At 41.7% G+C, this 20,229-nt stretch overlaps 2 protein-coding genes across 3 annotated transcripts; one reads left to right on the top strand and one right to left on the bottom strand.

Moving 5' to 3' along the window:
• Positions 1-524: 524 nt before the first annotated feature.
• Positions 525-2,816, bottom strand: urp1 (urotensin-related peptide 1). The gene is made up of 5 exons (XM_065018702.1): positions 2,299-2,816; positions 1,709-1,840; positions 1,485-1,525; positions 1,259-1,364; positions 525-757 (listed from the first exon to the last, which is right to left on the bottom strand). Exons 1-5 carry the CDS (start codon positions 2,399-2,401, stop codon positions 726-728), a joined length of 414 nt encoding a protein of 137 aa, XP_064874774.1. The 5' UTR covers positions 2,402-2,816; the 3' UTR covers positions 525-725.
• Positions 2,817-8,764: 5,948 nt separating this feature from the next.
• On the top strand, positions 8,765-11,779 carry LOC115129948 (C1GALT1-specific chaperone 1-like). Of its 2 annotated transcripts, none has more exons than XM_029660744.2 (2): positions 8,765-8,878; positions 10,302-11,779. In XM_029660744.2, the coding sequence occupies exon 2, from the start codon at positions 10,324-10,326 to the stop codon at positions 11,278-11,280; it is 957 nt and encodes a 318-aa protein (XP_029516604.1). In that variant the 5' UTR covers positions 8,765-8,878; positions 10,302-10,323; the 3' UTR covers positions 11,281-11,779. The 2 variants fall into 2 exon arrangements, with proteins under 2 accessions (XP_029516604.1, XP_029516603.1); XM_029660743.2 differs by having other exon boundaries at positions 8,766-8,882.
• The last annotated feature ends 8,450 nt before the right edge of the window (positions 11,780-20,229 follow it).

Raw genomic sequence — 20,229 nt, 5'->3', positions numbered from 1 at the left:
CAACCGGTTTGGCCTATAAAACTATTATGACCACTCTAGAGAAAGGGGAGACACTCACAAAGGGGTTTTACATTTTGCTCTACGACCTCCACGTGTCACTGGACTCGTCTGAATTCGGTAACACTGAGGTGCCAACTTCTGTCTGTTGCGTCCGATCCGTTTAAGCTACAAACTAATTTGAAAAGAGGAGACTCTCACGATGGTTGTAAGGTACAAATGGAAGTATTGTTGTAGTTTGTGACCAAACAAATAAGGGGTTAAATATGTATATATATCCTGAGCTTTTTAATATCTCCTAGACATACGACAGACACTTCAAAACCTCATTCCCTTATGATACATTTTTTTACTGTCTTAGACTAATGTTGTTGACTTCTTTTCGCTTCCAAGCATTGGTTCTAGGCATGTACGCTGTGTATTTGTGTAGAAATGTATATGCAATCTGACACAGTGTTGGTGTCAAAAACAAAGTTGTTCAATTCAATCCACATTATACTGTATATTTCATTTTATTGTCAGCCAGCCTCAATGCAAGGCCATTTTCAACTGGGTTAAAAAATATATTTCCTACCAATCATTTACTCTAGGTTTCTATGTATGAACATTGTCTTGGGGCTGTAATTTGAATATTTAATAAGGGACACAGCTTGGGGTGAGGGTGGTGAGAAGGTGTTCTTGTCCAGGTATCGTCAAAAATTATCTTATTCTCCTCCAGCACACAGCTTCTAGTTTGTCACACAGTATTTCCAGAAGCAAGCTATCCAGGGAAGAAAGAGAAAGATAAAGACAAATGTCAAGATTATGTCCATCAGTTCTGCTTTAATTTTTAAATTTGATCTTTATTTAACTAGGCAAGTCAGTTAAGAACAAATTCTTATTTTCAATGACAGCCTAGGAACAGTGGGTTCACTGCCTGTTCAGCGGCAGAACGACAGATTTGTACCTTGTCAGCTCGGGGGTTTGAACTTGCAACCTTCCGGTTACTAGTCCAACGCTCTAACCACTAGGCTACCCTGCCACCCCTATCATATCCTGTTTGTATCCTGCAATGCTATAGTTACTCCATCTGACCTTCCACAGAACAATCCTTAGTTAAACATTGCAAATATGCCGGCATAAATTAATTTTCTTCTGTTGTTGACGCAACACTGTGTTTTTGATTGTCCTCAGCAAACATCTGTTCTTACTATGTACATAAGGAACATAAAGAAAGGTATGGCAACTGAGTCGGTCCAGGATAACATTCTTCTTTACTCACCTCTCTTGTTGGTTTTCGGTAAATTCTGCTCAGACCGAAGGAAGCCCTGAGAGCGAAGCTTGTCGGCTGCAGCGAGCTTCAACACCACCGCCTTCAGATCATCAACCTAAAAAAAGCACAATACATTTTATGACACGTGGAGCAAAATAGAACAGGACAGAATATAATGGCTTTTCCTAGAGGGTTCTTCTGTATTACATATTCAATAAAAATGTCTAACACTTACCATGTTGACAAATTTATCCTGCTGCACAGAATCTTTAGCTCCTGATGGAAAATTGAGAACATAAACCCAATTCAATATAGAACTAATCATGTTACATGGGTGACTAGCTGTTGAGAATAAAACCAATTGTGCTTTTTGATTAACATATGGCAAAGAGTTATGGGATATCAGAACATTCATGTCCAATCCTTGGTGTCTTGATTCTAGGTTTCGTCTCTCCTCACCTGCTTTATTCCATGTACCCCTGGCGCCACTGCGCTGCATCAGGAGAGGGTAGAGATTCTTCACCTCTCTCTGGTCAGTCAGCTCAGCGTTCTCTCCATCCTCCACCTCTGCCACCAACTTCTGGATCAGCTCTGCTCAGGCATAACAGCTCTCAATTATCAAACCGTATTATCACCATCATCAATACTGAGACCCACGCCATTGCTGAAAGTTCCAGTGAACCCAATGATGTCACCCTAATCCAGACTCGAATCCTGAATTTAACAGTCAAAATAGCTATTGCCTTCAATGTTCTCAGAGGAAAATCTATCCCCTTTGCCATCTACGGGAGACCTACATGGTTATAGAAAACGCTGTCAACAGACAAAGAATTTCAGAGTTCAACATTGCCCTCACAGCATTATGCATAGGGATCTAAGAATGAATATCAGAAACCTGAACACTATCAATTCCACCAAGAAAAGATGAGACCTTAATTGTCTCATAAGGTTCAGCAAGACATGCCCTAAAATAGAACATTATAGACAGACTATTCAGAAATTATCAAATCAAGGGAAATGTTCCCTACACCACAGATTCTCTTGCATACCTTCTTGAGGTTCCAAGCTTGTGTCTGGATACAGTGGTAGAGCATGCGTCCGTCTGGCAGAGCAAATAACAGCCAAAATGTAGAACAGTGCTAAGGACAGCATGATGACAATAGCTTAGGTGGCTCTGGACTGTACTATCTTACCCTGACTGGGAACTTCACTTTTATATCTTCCTCAACCATCCATCATGACGGGATCAATACATTATCATGTCACCCAGTCTCAGTCTAAATGGTTTTGATGTAATGGCCCCATCGTCATAGACACAATTCGGGGATTCTGTCAATGTATCTAGGGCCTATCTCTGCTTGTTCAGAGGGCCCTAACAAATGTTTACTCTCCAATAGCAATCAGAGGCCAGTCAGCATCCTCAGATTCTATATGTCTGACTAACACCATTTTCTTGTTCTAATGGGTTGTTCATCCCATCACAGACAACATGATTCACTGTTCTAATCACAGCCCCTTCTACGCACAGACTGTTTCTTTTCTTCTTTTCTTCTCTTACCCTTGTAGTCATACACTCTCAGAAAAAAAAGGCTATGGTTAGGGTACAGTATTGTTCCTTGTGGTACAAATAGATCAGAATACACAATGTACCTTCAGAGATACACATATAATCTTGTACTGTTTGGTACCTTTTAGGGTAGGCCTACATATGCGAATAATCTAGTATAATGGTACATTTCTGTACAATCATAACACACACAAAAAACAAATGGATCATTATCATATGTCCCAGCATGCTCTATTGCAGGTTGATTTTTAGAATGTTGTGTTTTTGCATGCACATTGATTGATCTTATGCTACATAAAATGAACTAACCCAATATGAAAGTAGTTCTTCCTGTTTAAAGTGTTTAGGAAGTCTCATTTATACATTTTCCTACCTTGGCAGTCATTCTAAATGCAGGCTGCTGTTATGTTTACTTCCGCTCCCCGGCGCTCGATGTTGCCAGTTTACTCATTATTACCCACACCTGCCACGATCTTTATGAGCGCCTGAGACTCACCTGGACTCCATCACTTTCCTGATTACCTCCCCTATATCTGTCTCTCCCTTTGGTTCTTTCCCATTTTGGGATATCCTAACTCCGGTTGAAATCCAATAGGAATTACATTTCACTTTGCAAGCCAGCATAATAGGACTTGTCTGATGTGGCCTGCAAACCAGGAGTTTCTGACCACTATGTTGGGGTAAAACAAGCCTGTCAAAGTATGGCGTTACGATATACATTGAGTATATCAGGGCCAATTTTGACTCCAATGCTTCCTACAGTTGTGTCAAGTTGGCTGGATGTCCTTTGGGTGGTGGACCATTTTTAATACACATGAGAAACTGTTGAGCATGAAAAATTCAGCAGCATTGCAGTTCTTGACGCACCTGGCACCTAAACTTTTTCAGGACCCTGTCTTTCAAAGATAATTCGTAAAAATCCAAATAACTTCACAGATCTTCATTGTGAAGGGTTTAAACACTGTTTCTCATGCTTGTTCAATGAACCATAAACAATTAATGAACATGCACCTGTGGAACGGTCGTTAAGACACTAACAGCATACAGACGGTAGGCAATTAAGGTCACAGTTATGAAAACTTAGGACCCTAAAGAGGCCTTTCTACAGACTCTGAAAAACACCAAAAGAAAGATGCCCATGGTCCCTGCTCATCTGTGTGAACGTGCCTTAGGCATGCTGCAAGGAGGCATGAGGACTGCAGATGTGGCCAGGGAAATAAATTGCAATGTCCATACTGTGAGAAGCCTGAGACAGCGTTACAGGGAGACGGGAGGGACAGCTGATCGTCATCGCAGTGGCAGACCATGTGTAACAACACCTGCACAGGATCGGTACATCCGAACATCACACCTGCAGGACAGGTACAGGATCTCAACAACTGCCCGAGTTAAAACAGGAATGTACAATCCCTCCATCAGTGCTCAGACTGTCTGCAATAGGCTGAGAGAGGCTGGACTGAGGACTTGTAGGCCTGTTGTAAGGCAGGTCCTCACCAGACATCACCGGCAACAACGTCGCCTATGGGCACAAACCCACTGTCGCTGGACCAGACAGGACTGGCAAAAAGTGCTCTTCACTGACAAGTCGAGTTTTGTCTCACCAGGAGTAATGGTCGGATTTACGTTTATCGTCAAAGAATGAGTGTTACACCGAGGCCTGTACTCTGGAGCGGGATCGATTTGGAGGTGGAGGGTCCATCATGGTCTGGGGCGGTGTGTCACAGCATCACCGGACTGAGCTTGTTGTCATTGCAGGCAATCTCAACGCTGTGCGTTACAGGGAAGACATCCTCCTCCCTCATGTGGTACCCTTCCTGCAGGCTCATACTGACATGACCTTCCAGCATGACAATGCCACCAGCCATACTGCTCATTCTGTGCGTGATTTCCTGCAAGACAGGAATGTCAGTGTCCTGCCATGGCCAGCGAAGAGCCCGGTCTCAATCCCATTGAACATGTCTGGGACCTGTTGGATCGGAGGGTGAGGGCTAGGGCCATTCCCCACAGAAATGTCAGGGAACTTGCAGATACCTTGGTGGAAGAGTGGGGTAACATCTCACAGCAAGAACTGGAAAATCTGGTGCAGTCCATGAGGAGGAGATGCACTGCAGCACTTAATGCAACTGGTGGCCACACCAGATACCGACTGTTACTTTTGATTTTGACCCCCCATTTGTTTAGGGACACATTATACCATTTGTTAGTCACGTCTGTGGAACTTGTTCAGTTTGTCTCAGTTGTTGAATCTTGTTATCTTCATACAAATATTTACACATGTTAAGTTTGCTGAAAATTAACACAGTTGACAGTGAGAGGACATTTCTTTTTTTGCTGAGTTTACTACCATACCCCGTTGAAAGGCACTTATTTTTTGTCTTGCCCTTTCACCCTCTGAATGGCACACACACAAGCCATATCTCAAGTGTCTGAAAACTTTTTAAAAAATCCTTTAACTGGTCTCCTCCACTTCATATACACTGCTTGAAGTGGATTTAACAAGTGACATCAATAAGGGATCATAGCCGTCACCTGGATTCACCTGGTCAGTCACTGTCATGAAAAAAAACAGGTGCTCTTAAGCCTTTATATACTCAGTGTATGTAATATATTGTCAAAAAGACTTACCTAGACACTCACTTGATGAATGTTACAGGACTGAGTACCCTTGAATGCAAAAACCATGTCTCTGTCACTAGCAAACACAGTCATTGGTGGTACTCTAAATTTCACTTGAAATGCACCCTGGGAAATATGCAAATAAGGCTTTGCAAACCTTTTTAGGGGTACATTTTTGCCACTTAAAAGAAACGGATTTGTCACTCTGGTGGTACCCTAAAATGGCAAATTGTACATTTTCTAAAGGTTCTCTTTTGCACCCTTGGACTATATGTAAGAAAGGTAGCCTACTAATTCATCCCCTAAGGTACACTATTTGCTCTTCCACGGTCTGAACTGCAAGGGTATAATTATGTACCTATAACTAAAGGTACAATGGGCGTACCACACTGGGTGCCACTACAGTGACAAATGTTTGTACCCCTTTAAGTACAATTCTAAACCAAGAATACATAATGTTGTGTTTAGAGACCATCATTAGGCAAGCTTCAGGGAAATTACTTATTGGGTGGTCTTCAGCCATTTCTCATTGTCCGAACATGAAGCTATTGACAAAGACAATTGTGTGCCCTGCTTTCCTAATGTCAGTTTATACAGGAAGCCTGTTGAATGTTATACATAACAAATGAAGTATTATTGTATATGTACTTGCAAAACCATCCTATCATTTACATTTCACACAACCTTGATCATATATAACCTTAGTGATTGTTGAAAAAAAGATCTGAGAAAAGTTTGACCGGGTACAAAGTATGACGTAGTGTGTGGTGTGTCAATGCTCTAGGTTTTAAGGTCTCTTTGTCAAAATGAAAGGTTTTTAATAACAGGAAATAGGAGTATGATCAAAAGGCCCAGACTGTTGTAAGTGATTTATAAGGTTGTCATATGGTTGTCTACAGGTTTCAGAAATTGCTGTTGAAAACAATCTGGTGTCTTGATCTTACCTCTATACATCATCTCATCTGCTCATTCTTAGGTGAAAAATAGTGATGAAAAAATAGTGATGAAAACAAGCAGGACTAGACTTCCATCATAGAATATTGTATTACTCAATTTCAAAATGAAAAAACAATTATGATGTGTCAAAATCTAATTTCAACATTAGGCTATACAAAATAAAATATTATATGATGAGTTATGGTGATGATATCCATTTCGAAGTTTGTACAATGGCATTGTATCTGGTTCGTGTCAAAATAAGTTAAATTGACTATAGTCACACAAATAGTTTAAAGCGGTAATCAGCAGTTGAAACAATAACTAAGCTTTCTCTCTTGGGGCTGGAGAAATGCAACCACTCTCAAATTCATAGACAGAGCAATAGGATGCAAGGACTGACCATCCATGATATCTAAATGATAGCTTTAACCATCTTTTGAGGCTATATAGTGTTTGTTCACATTTACTTTGATACAAACACTGGAGTAAATCAAGCTTATATTTTAGGTTCTGATGAGGTACAGTTCAACTAAGCTCATGAGTTATATTTTTCATGAATCAATGGTCCCCCCAAGCCACAGATATGAGCTATCAAGAGGATTCCAAGAGCAGGATGAACTGAATTCTCAGAGTGAGTATGGAGTGGAGGACTAAATCAAATCAAATCAAATTGTATTGGTCAAATGCATCAAATACAACAGGTGTAGACTTTACAATGAAATGCTTACGAGCATAAATATTAGAGGGGGTCAGTGTAAAGTAAATTGTCCAGGTAGCCATTTGATTAAGCAGTCTTATGGATTGGGGGTAGGAGCTGCTCAGGTGCCATCTGGTCACAGACTTGGTGCTCCGGTATCGCTTCCCGTGCGGTAGCAGAGAGAACAGTCTATGACTTGGGTGGTTGGAGTCTGACAATTTTTAGGGTCTTTCTCTGACACCGCCTGGTATAGAGGTCCTGGATGGCAGGTAGTTCGGCCCCGAGCAGTTGCCATTTCAAGCGATGATGCAGCCAGTCAAGATGCTCAATGGTGCAGTTGTAGAACTTTTTGAGGATATTATCAGCCTAGCCTCCTGAAAGACTATGGAAGGTGGATGGACTCGAGGACGATGGCGGAAGCGGATGCTGAACTTGAATCTGATGGCAGTGGAAACAAGGAGAAATTGGCTATTGTCCAAAAGAATGGGAAAATAAGCTAAATTGCTAGTCTTGATAATATCCCAGTGTATCTGTATCTGAGATTTATAGAAAACAGATATACAGAACCAGTCAAAAGTTTGGACACATTCAAGGTTTTTCTTAATTTTTTACTATTTTCTACATTGTGGAATAATAGTGAAGAAATCAAAACTATGAAATAACATATATAGAATCATGTAGACACCAAAAGAGTGTTAAACAAATAAAAATATATTTGACATATGACATTCTTCAAAGCAACCACCCTTTGCCTTGATGACAGCTTTGCACACTCTTGGCATTCTCTCAATGAGGTAGTCACCTGGAATGCATTTCAATTAACAGGTGTGCATTGTTAAAATTACATTTGTGGAATGTCTTTCCTTCTTAATGCAATTGAGCCAATCAGTTGTGTTGTGACAAGGTAGGGGTGATATACAGAAGATAGCCAGCCCTATTTGGTAGAAGACCAAGTTCATATTATGGCCAGAACAGCTCAAATAAGCAAAGAGAAACAACAGTCCATTGTTACTTTAATGTCAGTTAATACGGAACATTTCAAGAACTTTGTAAGTTTCTTCAAGTGCAGTCACAAAAACCATCAAGCGCTACGATGAAACTGGCTCTCATGAGGACCACCAGAGGAGAGGAAAACCCAAAGTTACCTCTGCTGCAGGGGATAAATTCATTAGATGAGGCGCGATTTCGCCTGGCATAGAAAATGTGCTCACTCGTCAGGAACAACACATCTTCAAACTGAAGCTGGAAAGAATGCAAATTAGCTGCGTTTTGTTTAACATTTTTTAAATTGATTTTTTTTGTTGCATATATCCATAAAATTATGCCAACTGATTCATGATTTCGACTGGCTGAGAAACGCTGCCTGTCTGTCTCGTCCCGACTCCCAACACTATGCGACAGTATGAGATCGAATTTGAATATTGAAACAATGTTGCAAATGTCCGAGAGACAGACAGCAAGGTTTATACAAATCTCCGCTGTTGAAAACGTAATGTTATTCTAAAATAAATGTGAGATAATGTTATTGTAAAAGACGTGAGATAATGTCTAGATGCTTTTTATATTGGAGATCAAGACCAATGTGTCATGTTAGACAAGTCAGATTTGAAAATTCCTATGTGGGAATTGTCTTTCTGGCCCGAGCGTCAGTTAGACTGCAGTACCGAAGCAAAACTGTAGGAGCAGTCGAAACTGTGCTTCTAGACCGGAACCCAGGCCCCTTCATCTGCCACAGCACACCTGACACCACTGTCGACTGGAGTGGAAACTAAAAAGAAGGGAGGGAATTCTTAGCCCGTGGCAGTCGTTTGTAGGTAAGTGTTTTCTTGATGTTTTGGTTTAAACGTTTGTCTTAATGAGATATTTTGCCATGTTGTGATTATAGCTAAGGTAGCTAGCTATCTGTAATGTTACCTAACAAGCAAGCTAACAAGATTGTACTGACGGTAGTTCGACAGCTTCATTAAGCGTAAATCATAGTCTAGACGCCGAGACGTAAATTAAGCGTAAATCATAGACGCCGAGACGCGATAGTACGGCGTACCTTTGTAACATGACTACGCGGCTCATAGACCACCATTCTCTGGGGATGCACAATCCGAGCGCGCACCTCCCCACCTTGCCCAACCAACGCGTCTCCCGGTACACTTCTATTCATTTGAATGTGTCGACCGTTTGATTAACTGCTTGAGCTGCTCCGAGAAATTGGTACAATATTTTAGAACACTGCAGTGTTTACGCGTGCGTGTACGTTTAACACTCTGATACACCCTTTACTTGTAAACCAGTTTGTCAAGTTTCATAGCCAGTTAGCAATGAAATAGTTCATTTTTGCACTGACAGTTTGTCCTTTGCTAACTGGATTCTAATAGTAAAAAGTGAACTACACTGAAAAAAGCACGAACGCAACATGGAAAGTGTTTGTGTTCATGAGCTGAAATGAAAGATCCTAGAAAGATCCATATGCACAAAAAGCTTATTTCTCTCATATGTTTACATTTGCCAAGATAATCCACTTGACAGGTGTGGCATATCAATAATCTGATTAAACAGCATTATCATTACACAGCATGATCATTACATTACCCTTGTGCTGGGGACAATAAAAGGCCACTCTAAATTGTGCAGTTTTGTCACACAACACAATACCTCTCAAGTTGATGAAATGTGCAATTGGCATGCTAACTAAGGAATGTCCACCAGAGCTGTTGCCAGATAATTTGTCAGTATGTCCAACTGGCCTGACAACCGCAGAGCACGTGTAACAATGCCAGCCCAGAACCTCCGCATCCGGCTTATTCACCTGCTGATGAAACAGAAATACTACTCAGTCTGTAATAAAGCCTTTTTGTAAGGAAAAACTCCTTCTGATAGGCTAGGCCTTGCTCCCAAGTGGGTGGGCCAGTCTCAAGTGTTAGGCCTGTGCCCTCCCAGGCCCACCCATGGCTGAGACCTTGACCAGTGATGTGAAATCCATAGATTAGTGCCTCATTTATTTCAATTGACAGATTTCATTATATGAACTGTAACTCAGTAAAATCGTTGAAATTGTTGCATGTTGCATTTTAATATTTTTGTTCAGTATAGTTGTTTTTTTACACTCAACTAACATGAAATGACAGTCACTTGTTATGTAGCTAGATAGCTTCTTTATTTTGAGCCTTTTGCCACCACCATGACTATCCATTTGATTAGTAATAGGGCAAATTAATGTTTGTTTCCTACTTTCACAGTGTGTGCTGCTGACAAACTAACATGTTGTCGGAAGGCAGCTCCTTCATGAAGGGGATGGCCCTGGGAGGCATATTCTGCCTGTTGTTGTCCCTGTTAGGGAGCTTCACACCAGGCCTGCAGTCTAGCCCAGAGGACCAGCACCACCACCACCACATCAAGGCTCCCACCAACGACGAGCTACAGAGCCTGTCCGAGCCCCAGATGGTGGAGCTGAGCCAGAAGGTGCGAGTCTATTGCGTCATCATGGTTCAGCCTAAGGTCCTAGTGTATTGGGCCACAGCCAAGGACACCTGGGGTAAACACTGCGACCAGGCTGTATTCTACAGCTCCGAGTCAGCCAAAGCTCTGGAAGCGGTGGACCTTAACGAACAGGACGAGTGGGCCAAGCTGCACAAGGCCCTGAAGCACGCGTACGACAATTCCGGTGACCTGCGCTGGTTCTTTGTGGCGCGGCCTACCACCTTTGCCATTATTGAGAACCTCAAGTACCTCGTTCTGGCCAAAGACCCCAACGAGCCCTTTTACATCGGCCACACCGTGAAATCGGGCGAACTGGAGTACGTTGAGTACGAGAGCGGCATCGTGCTGAGCTACGAGGCCCTCAGAAGGCTGGTGAACGTGTTCAAAGACGGGGAGAAGTGTCCAGAGCGAGGCAGGTCCCTTTGGAAGCTAAGCGAGGAGAAACAGCTGGCTATATGTCTGAAGTACACTGGGGTCTTTGCAGAGAACGGTGAGGACACACAGGGCAAGGGGCTGTTCAACAGTAAGAGTGTGGGTTCACTCATCGAAGACGGCATGTCCAAAAACTCTTTGGATGTGGTGGAGGGCTGTTGCTCTGACTTAGCCATCACCTTTAGCGGAATGTCACCAAACCAGATGCAGGTCATGATGTTTGGGGTTTACAGACTACGCCCGTATGGGCACAACTTCCATGATTCCTTGATATTCCTGCCCCCCGAGGGCTCTGACAATGACTAAAGTGCAAGGCTTCCCCCTTTGGGCCAGACATGGAATTAAAAAGACTGCTGCTGTGTGATGTCAAGTCGAACTGTTGAACTGTTTTCTTATTCAGTTTGTATACATGAGAGAGGGTGGCAAATCTTTAGTCTTTTATACCTTTTGAAATTTGCACTCCGCACAATACAATTGTGGTTGTGAAGAATGAATGAACAGATGTAGGCTAATACAGTGCTATGAAGAAATATATCTAATTCTTTCACACAATTAATTAATTTATTTTCATTGGTATGTGTGGCTAATTTGGTTTAATTAGGCTAATACAAGGCCACACAGAGTGAACATTTGGTGAAATTGATCAAGTATTGAGATGACTGTAAAAGTCTGTAAACAAATAGTTTGCTACACATGATTGTTGTCATTGTAATGAAATTAATGTTGGTGGATTTGTTTTTTGTTTATTTTGTAACTATTTTACCCACTTGGAAAACCAGGTGAAATAAAAATTGACTGAAATTGACAGCCATTGTTTATCCTCCTAATACCAACAACTAAATGAAATGACTGTTCTGTTGTTGCATTCAGTCAGAGTGGGAAATCATAGTTCTTAATTATAAAAAGTGCTAAACCAAATATAGAGCACTGTAAAGCAAAATAGGCCTAGCTCATAGTGAAGCATTTATCTTACCCCTTGTTATTGATAAGCAAAACTAAAAATATATATATTAGACACACACACACTGTTAGGGTCTAGTGTAATATGGCTAAAATGGATGAGTTTCTGACTAGTAATTACCAGTTGTAGCGCCGTTCGCATAGATTTTTCCCAGTCATATGTGGTAAACAAAGAGAATGATAGAGATACAGTATCATCTTTATACACAGTGTACAAAACATTAGGAACACCTGCTCTTTCCATGACAGACTGACCAGGAGAAAGTAATGATCCTTTTTTTTGTACCCCCCCGCCCCCCATTTTAATAAACATGGAATCATGTAATAACCAAAAAAGTGTTAAATCAAAATATATTTGAGATTCTTCAAAGTAGCCACCCTTTGTCTTGAGAGCTTTGCACACTCTTGGCATTATCTCAACCATCTTCATGAGGTAGTCACCTGGAATGCATTTCAATTAACAGTTGTGTCTTGAAAATGTATCTGTGGAATTTATTTTCTACTTAATGGGTTTGAGCCAACAAGTTGTGTTGTGACAAGGTAGGGGTGGTATACAGAAGATAGCCCTATTTGGTAAAAGACCAAGTCCATATTATGGCAAGAACAGCTCAAATAAGCAAACAGTCCATCATTACTTTAAGACATGAAGGTCAGTCAATCTGTACAATTTCAAGAACTTTGAAAGTTTCTTCAAGTGCAGTTGCAAAAACCATCAAGCGCTATGATGAAACTGGCTATCATGAGGACCGCCACAGGAAAGAAAGACCCAGAGTTACCTCTGCTGTAGAGGATAAGTTCATTAGAGTTACCAGTCTCACAAATTGCAGCCCAAATAAATGCTTCAAGAGTTCAAGTAACAGAACCATCTCAACATCAACTGTTCAGAGGAGACTGTGTGAATCAGGCCTTCATGGTTGAATTGCTGTAAAGAAACCACTACTAAAGGACACCAATAAGAAGACTTGCTTTGGCCAAGAAACACAAGTAGTGGACATTAGACCGGTGGAAATCTGGCCTTTGGCCTGATGAGTCCAAATTGGCGATTTTTGGTTCCAACCGCCGTGTCTTTGTGAGAAGCAGAGTAGGTGAATGGAGGATCTGCGCATGTGTGGTTGCCAGTGTGGAGCATGGAGGAGGTCAGATCAGATCGCGTGGATAAGCTTAGCTGGTGACACGGTCTGATTTATTTAGAATTCGAGGCACATTTAACCAGCATGGCTACCACAGCATTTTGCAGCGATACCTAGTGGTGAAAAAAGTACTCAATTGTCATACTTGAGTAAAAGAAAAGATACCTTTAATAGAAAATGACTCAAGTGAAAGTCACCCAGTAAAATACTACTTGAGTAAAAGTCAAAGTATTTGGTTTTAAATATACTTAAGTATCAAAAGTAAATGGAATTTCTAAAATGTACTTAAGTAGAAGTATAAAGAATTTCAAGTAACTTATATTAAGCAAACCAGACAACACAATTTTGTATTTATTTTTGACGGACAGCCAGAGGCACACTCCAACACTCAGACATAATTTACAAACTAAGCATTTGTGTTTAGTAAGTCCGCCAGATCAGAGTCAGTAGGGATGACAGGGGATGTTCTATTGAGAAGTGTGTGAATTGGACCATTGTCCTGTCAAAATGTAATTAGTACTTTTGGGTGTCAGGGAAAATTAAATTGTAACCAGTTTTGTATGGCATGTTTAAGAAAGGGCGATACTTTAAACAAAATTCCATCACTTCCCTGATTTACCTTCCCTATACAGTGGGGAGAACAAGTATTTGATACACTGCCGATTTTGCAGGTTTTCCTACTTACAAAGCATGTAGAGGTCTGTAATTTTTATCATAGGTACACTTCAACTGTGAGAGACGGAATATAAAACAAAAATCCAGAAAATCACATTGTGATTTTTAAGTAATTAATTAGCATTTTATTGCATGACATAAGTATTTGATACGTCAGAAAAGCAGAACTTAATATTTGGTACAGAAACCTTTGTTTGCAATTACAGAGATCATACGTTTCCTGTTGTTCTTGACCAGGTTTGCACACACTGCAGGAGGGATTTTGGCCCACTCCTCCATACAGACTTTCTCCAGATCCTTCAGGTTTCGGGGCTGTCGCTGGGCAATACGGAATTTCAGCTCCCTCCAAAGATTTTCTATTGGGTTCAGGTCTTGAGACTGGCTAGGCCACTCCAGGACCTTGAGATGCTTCTTACGGAGCCACTCCTTAGTTGCCCTGAATGTGTGTTTCGGGTCATTGTCATGCTGGAAGACCCAGCTACGACCCATCTTCAAAGCTCTTACTGAGGGAAGGAGGTTGTTGGCCAAGATCTCGCGATACATGGCCCCATCCATCCTCCCCTCAATACGGTGCAGTCGTCCTGTCCCCTTTGCAGAAAAGCATCCCCAAAGAATGTTTCCACCTCCATGCTTCACGGTTGGGAGTTGTGTTCTTGGGGTTGTACTCATCCTTCTTCTTCCTCCAAACACGGCGAGTGGAGTTTAGACCAAAAAGCTCTATTTTTGTCTCAGACCACATGACCTTCTCCCATTCCTCCTCTGGAACATCCAAATGGTTATTGGCAAACCTCAGACGGTCCTGGACATGCGCTGGCTTGAGCGGGGGGACCTTGCGTACGCTGCAGGATTTTAATCCATGACGGCGTAGTGTGTTACTAATGGTTTTCTTTGAGACTGTGGTCCCAGCTCTCTTCAGGTCATTGACCAGGTCCTGCCGTGTAGTTCTAGGCTGATCCCTTCCTCATGATCATTGATGCCCCACGAGGCGAGATCTTGCATGGATACCCAGACCGAGGGTGATTGACCGTCATCTTGAACTTCTTCCATTTTCTAATAATTGCGCCAACAGTTGTTGCCTTCTCACCAAGCTGCTTGCCTATTGTCCTGTAGCCCATCCCAGCCTTGTGCAGGTCTACAATTTAACCCCTGATGTCCTTACACAGCTCTCTGGTCTTGGCCATTGTGGAGAGGTTGAAGTCTGTTCGATTGAGTGTGCGGACAGGTGTCTTTTATACAGGTAACGAGTTCAAACAGGTGCAGTTAATACAGGTAATGAGTGGAGAACAGGAGGGCTTCTTAAAGAAAAACTAACAGGTCTGTGAGAGCCGGGAATTCTTACTGGTTGGTAGGTGATCAAATACTTATGTCATGCAATAACATGCAAATTAATTACTTAAAAATCATACAATGTGATTTTCTAGATTTTTGTTTTAGATTCCGTCTCTCACAGTTGAAGTGTACCTATGATGAAAATTACAGACCTCTACATCCTTTGTAAGTAGGAAAACCTGCAAATTCGGCAGTGTATCAAATACTTGTTCTCCCCACTGTATATGTCACTCCCTTTGGTTCCTTCCCCAGGCGTCATTGTTTCTGTTTCCTGTCTGTGTGTTGTCCATGTGTCTGGTTTAATTTATTTATTACAACTCTCACTCCATATGATTACACATTAGTAAGTAAGTACACTGTGATAGGACCAAATAGTTCATCAATGTGATTTTTCCAAAAATAGACAAGTATTTACCTCTCCATGGCTGCAGAATCTTATCTATTTTTGCAAACTTTCATTTGAAATTGTTTGTGGAGCCCCCCGAGTGGCGCAGTGGTCTAAGGTTACGTGGGCACGATTACATTTTTTGATTGCACTTCAACTCACGTTGTTTGAGCGCCCTCCACTTCTTTCCATTATCAATATTTATATACAGACACAGTAGTAAACTACAGTCTAATCATATTTAAGTTAATTTCAAATTCAAGTTAACTGCCACGTGATTCTCCGTCCATGTCGGCAACCTACTCTATTTCAAAGAGATCACACATACTTGGCGCACTTGAACGCTCACGCCCAAATAGGAGAGGTAGGCTACTGAAGTTGAAGCTGCGAATTCTGTGAATAATGCAAAAAAAAAGTGCTTTTAATACAATAGGTAGGCCAACGCATACAATGCAGAAAGAGGATAGTTTCCAAATATTCTGTGGGACACCAAAAAAAAAAAGAATCCCAACATCGTCTGTCTGACTGCCCCTAGCATGAAAAGCAGGTCCCGCAAGGGTAACAGATGTTAATCGTACTCTCCTTGCGTTGTGTTTTGTCCAAATAAATCACCCTAGCCAGTGGTCCCAGTTGAGCATTATTTATAATCTGTTGTTAAATAGGAAACAGCACGTTAGTTGTGCATGGCTTAATGATGTTGATGGCTGTCGATGGTAAAATCTGTAGCATGAAAGCAACTGTGTTAGCAGTGAGCTTATGTGACCATTACATCGGTGCATGCTAGCTAACAGACTTATATACAGCAATCATATACCAAAGCACATCCCAGAAAGCCCCTCGACCCCTAACAGGTGCCATATGTATAAGTCAGCAATGGTCAGCAAACTTGTACACATTGTAAAATAGTATTCAGAACGTGACCTACCCCTTGCACCACATTTTCATACTGGGGAGACCTGACATTCGAGATCTCCCCCTTTCTGCAAGCGGGCCAATAACAACAGGCCTTATTGTCATCGTGAATTGAACCAACCAACCAATTGTTAGTTTTTTTACTTCACCTTTATTTAACCAGGTAGGCCAGTTTAGAACAAGTTCTCATTTACAACTGCGACCTGGTCAAGATAAAGCAAAGCAGTGCGACACAAACAACAACACAGCGTTACATATGGAATAAACAAGCATACAGTCAATAACACAATAGAAGAAAATAAAGTCTATATACAGTGTGTGCAAATGGCATGAGGAGGTAAGGCAATAAATAGGCCATAGTAGCGAAGTAATTACAATTTAGCAGATTAACACTGGAGTGATAGATGAGCAGATGATGATGTGCAAGTAGTGATTCTGGTGTGCAAAAGAGCAGAAAAGTAAAAAAAAACAATAAGGGGGTCAGGTAGGTAGATTGGGTGGGCTATTTACAGATGGACTATGTACAGCTGCAGCGATTGGTTAGCTGCTCAGATAGCTGATTTTTAAAGTTAGTGAGGGAAATGTAAGTCTCAAGCTTCAGAGATTTTTGCAATTCGTTCCAGTCACTGGCAGCAGAGAACTACAAGGAAAGGTGCCAAACGAGGTGCTGGCTTTGGGGATGACCAGTGAGATATACATGCTGGAGCGCGTGCTACGGGTGGGTGTTATCGTGACCAGTGAGCTGAGGTAAGGCGGAGCTTTACCTAGCATAGACTTATAGATGACCTGGAGCCAGTGGGTCTGGCGACGAATATGTAGCGTGGGCCAGCCGACTAGAGCATACAGGTCGCAGTGGTGGGTGGTATAAGGGGCTTTGGTAACAAAACGGATGGCACTGATAGACTGCATCCAGTTTGCTGAGTAGAGTATTGGAAGCTATTTTGTAGATGACATCGCCAAAGTTGAGGATTGGTAGGATAGTCAGTTTTACTAGGGTAAGTTTGGCGGCGTGAGTGGAGGCTTTGTTGCAAAATATAAAGCCGATTCTAGATTTGATTTTGATTTGGTTTGATTTTGGTTTGATATGAGTCTGGAAGGAAAGTTTACAGTCTAGCCAGACACCTAGGTATTTGTAGTTGTCCACATATTCTAGGTCAGAACCGTCCAGAGTAGTGATGCTAGTCGGGCGGGCGGGGGCAGTTGAAAAACATGCACTTGGTTTTACTAGCGTTTCAGAGCAGTTGGAGGCCACGGAAGGAGTGTTGTATGGCATTGAAGCTCATTTGGAGGTTAGTTAACACAGTGTCCAAAGAAGGGCCAGATGTATACAGAATGGTGTCGTCTGCGTAGAGGTGGATCAGGGAATCACCCACAGCAAGAGCGATATCGTTGATATATACAGAGAAAAGAGTCGGCCCGAGAATTGAACCCTGTGCTACCCCCATAGAGACTGCCAGAAGTTCGGACAACAGGCCCTCCGATTTGACAGACTGAAGTCTGTCTGCGAAGTAGTTTGTGAACCAGGCGAGGCAGTAATTTGAGAAACCAAGGCTGTTGAGTCTGCCAATAAGAATACAGTGATTGACAGAGTCGAAAGCCTTGGCCAGGTCGATGAAGACGGCTGCCCAGTACTGTCTTTTATCTATTGTTTAGTACCTTGAGAGTGGCTGAGGTGCACCCATGACCAGCTCGGAAACTGGATTGCACAGCGGAGAAGGATAAGAATAAGAATGTTTGAACATTAAACACACCTTTCTTTTCAGGCAAGTGGAAACATAACCAACCCTGTTACACAAGCATCCCACGGAAATGCAGCCCTCTTGTGCAGTCAGTACACAAAACTATGCTCATCGTGGCTTAGCAGGATCAGATGGTGACTGGGGTCTCAGCATGCTCAGACAGCCAGGGAAGTCCAGTCTACAGAGCACAGGTGAATTTTGCAGTATATTAACAATATCAGCGAATGATACAAAGTTCCATCTTGAAATTATGGGTAGACCTACAGTAGCTACAGGGCAGTGGATTAAGTTTAAAGCTACAGTGTGGGATTTGGGAATAATGGTAATTTCCATTATTCAACCATTGGTTCTATTCTTGGATAATATAATGTATAAATGTACACCAAGGCAATTCCTTGTCATGCCTCATTTTAGGAAGATCAGATGGTGACAGGGGTCTCAGCAGGGTCAGGCAGTCAGGGAAGACCAGTCTGTGACAGAGGTGAGATACAGTTTTGCAGATACAAACCTTTATTCTCTCTGCGCAGTAAACTCTGGACAAGGACAGGCCAGATGCTATTTTAAGGCAGTATGACAAACCTCCAAACTTGATTTCCAAACTATCAAGGGTTGATAGAAGCTTTTATCGATGACACAAAACATGTAAAACAAAGATGTGAGGAAGACCTGTTAGAAGCTATTGATGATGATGAATGGATACAGATGTGTTTGATTGTTGTTGTGTTCGTATCATCTCAGACATAAATGACTGCAGTTTAAGGCCATCCATAGAATGTACTATATGCCAGTGAAACTGAATTCCATGCACTCAGAAATGTCATTCCTCTGCCGGAGGTGTAAAACCCAAAAGGGGACATATTTGCATATGTTTTGGTCTTACAAAGGCTGGCTAAATTCTGCCAAATAGTGTGTTCTTTTATCTCAGCAAGTCTACAGAATCTCCCTTCTCCGTTTTGTTTGCTTGGAAATGTTGATACTGGAGACTGTTATCTGAAGAAACTGTGTAACCAAGCATTTATAGCAGCTAAGAAATGCATTGCAATTAATTGGAGGGTTGGTTATCCTCCCAGAATGTCAAGTTATGTATTACTATATTAAGGGTATATTGGGCAACTTTCATAAGGTCTGAATGCTTTATATGGAATACAGTATGACTAAAGATATCTGTATTGAAAACGTGCTCACGTCAGGGGAGACGCCCTTTTAGGCTATCCCTAGCTGCTGGGCTGCTCAGTCCTGGCCCTGGTGGTCTTCCGTCCTGTGGGTTGTCACTGTGCCTAACACACCCAAAACCAATAATGAATATTTAACTAAGATCCTAAAGCGGGGGTGGGGTGTGTTGGGGAGCTGTAGGGTGTTAAACCCCTATGGACAGAATGAGGCGACACAGTTATATTGTATGCAACTAAAAAGAGCTCTACACTACTATTAGTAATATGAGATGAATTATATGGAGGATTTGCAGTTTCTGTGTGTTAATATATATTTGAGGTATATGTGTTTTTTTGTTTTTTTCTCCAAACCTTTCCCGTGGGAATCTAAAAAAATGAAGGTGTGAACTGGGAATTAAATTGTGTTGGGAGAGAGTTGAGTTATTGACTAGACTGTTGGGGGTTGGGAGTGCAGGTGGCTCGGGCTGGCTGGTTGGTCTGGTTGAAATTTGATATAGAGGATGTCTTAACAAAGACAGTGAAGTCTGTATTTTTTCAAGAGTGGAACATTTGTTAGGCTACTGGTTAACGGTGTAACAGTATTTGTTATTGAATGACCTTTTATCTAGTTCAGTCTTATTAATCACTTAAACATTTTTAATAATGAGCTCTTACCTAGCTTGATGACAATGGGTATTTTTTTCTTACTTTTTGTTCTAAATGCAGACAACATATTGGATTGTGTAAAAATGCAGGAAATTTGCTTTAGTTGCACCCAAAAAATCTGGGGGATTGACACCCAGACCCCCGCCAGGTTATGTGCCCCCACTTCAAATGTTAAATTAATCAAATGATTGACATTTGAAGTGGGGGGACATAACCTGGCGGTGGTCTGGGTGTCCTCCCCCAGGTTATGTCCCCCACTTCTAAAACCAAAGTGAATAATAGTGACATTGAATGAAAATAAAAGTAAA

This window comes from Oncorhynchus nerka, linkage group LG5 (genome assembly GCF_034236695.1).
Source record: "Oncorhynchus nerka isolate Pitt River linkage group LG5, Oner_Uvic_2.0, whole genome shotgun sequence".
Classification (NCBI taxonomy): Eukaryota; Metazoa; Chordata; class Actinopteri; order Salmoniformes; family Salmonidae; genus Oncorhynchus; species Oncorhynchus nerka.
Note: the sequence above shows the minus strand (reverse complement) of the source record. Positions and strands in the feature narration are given on the sequence as shown.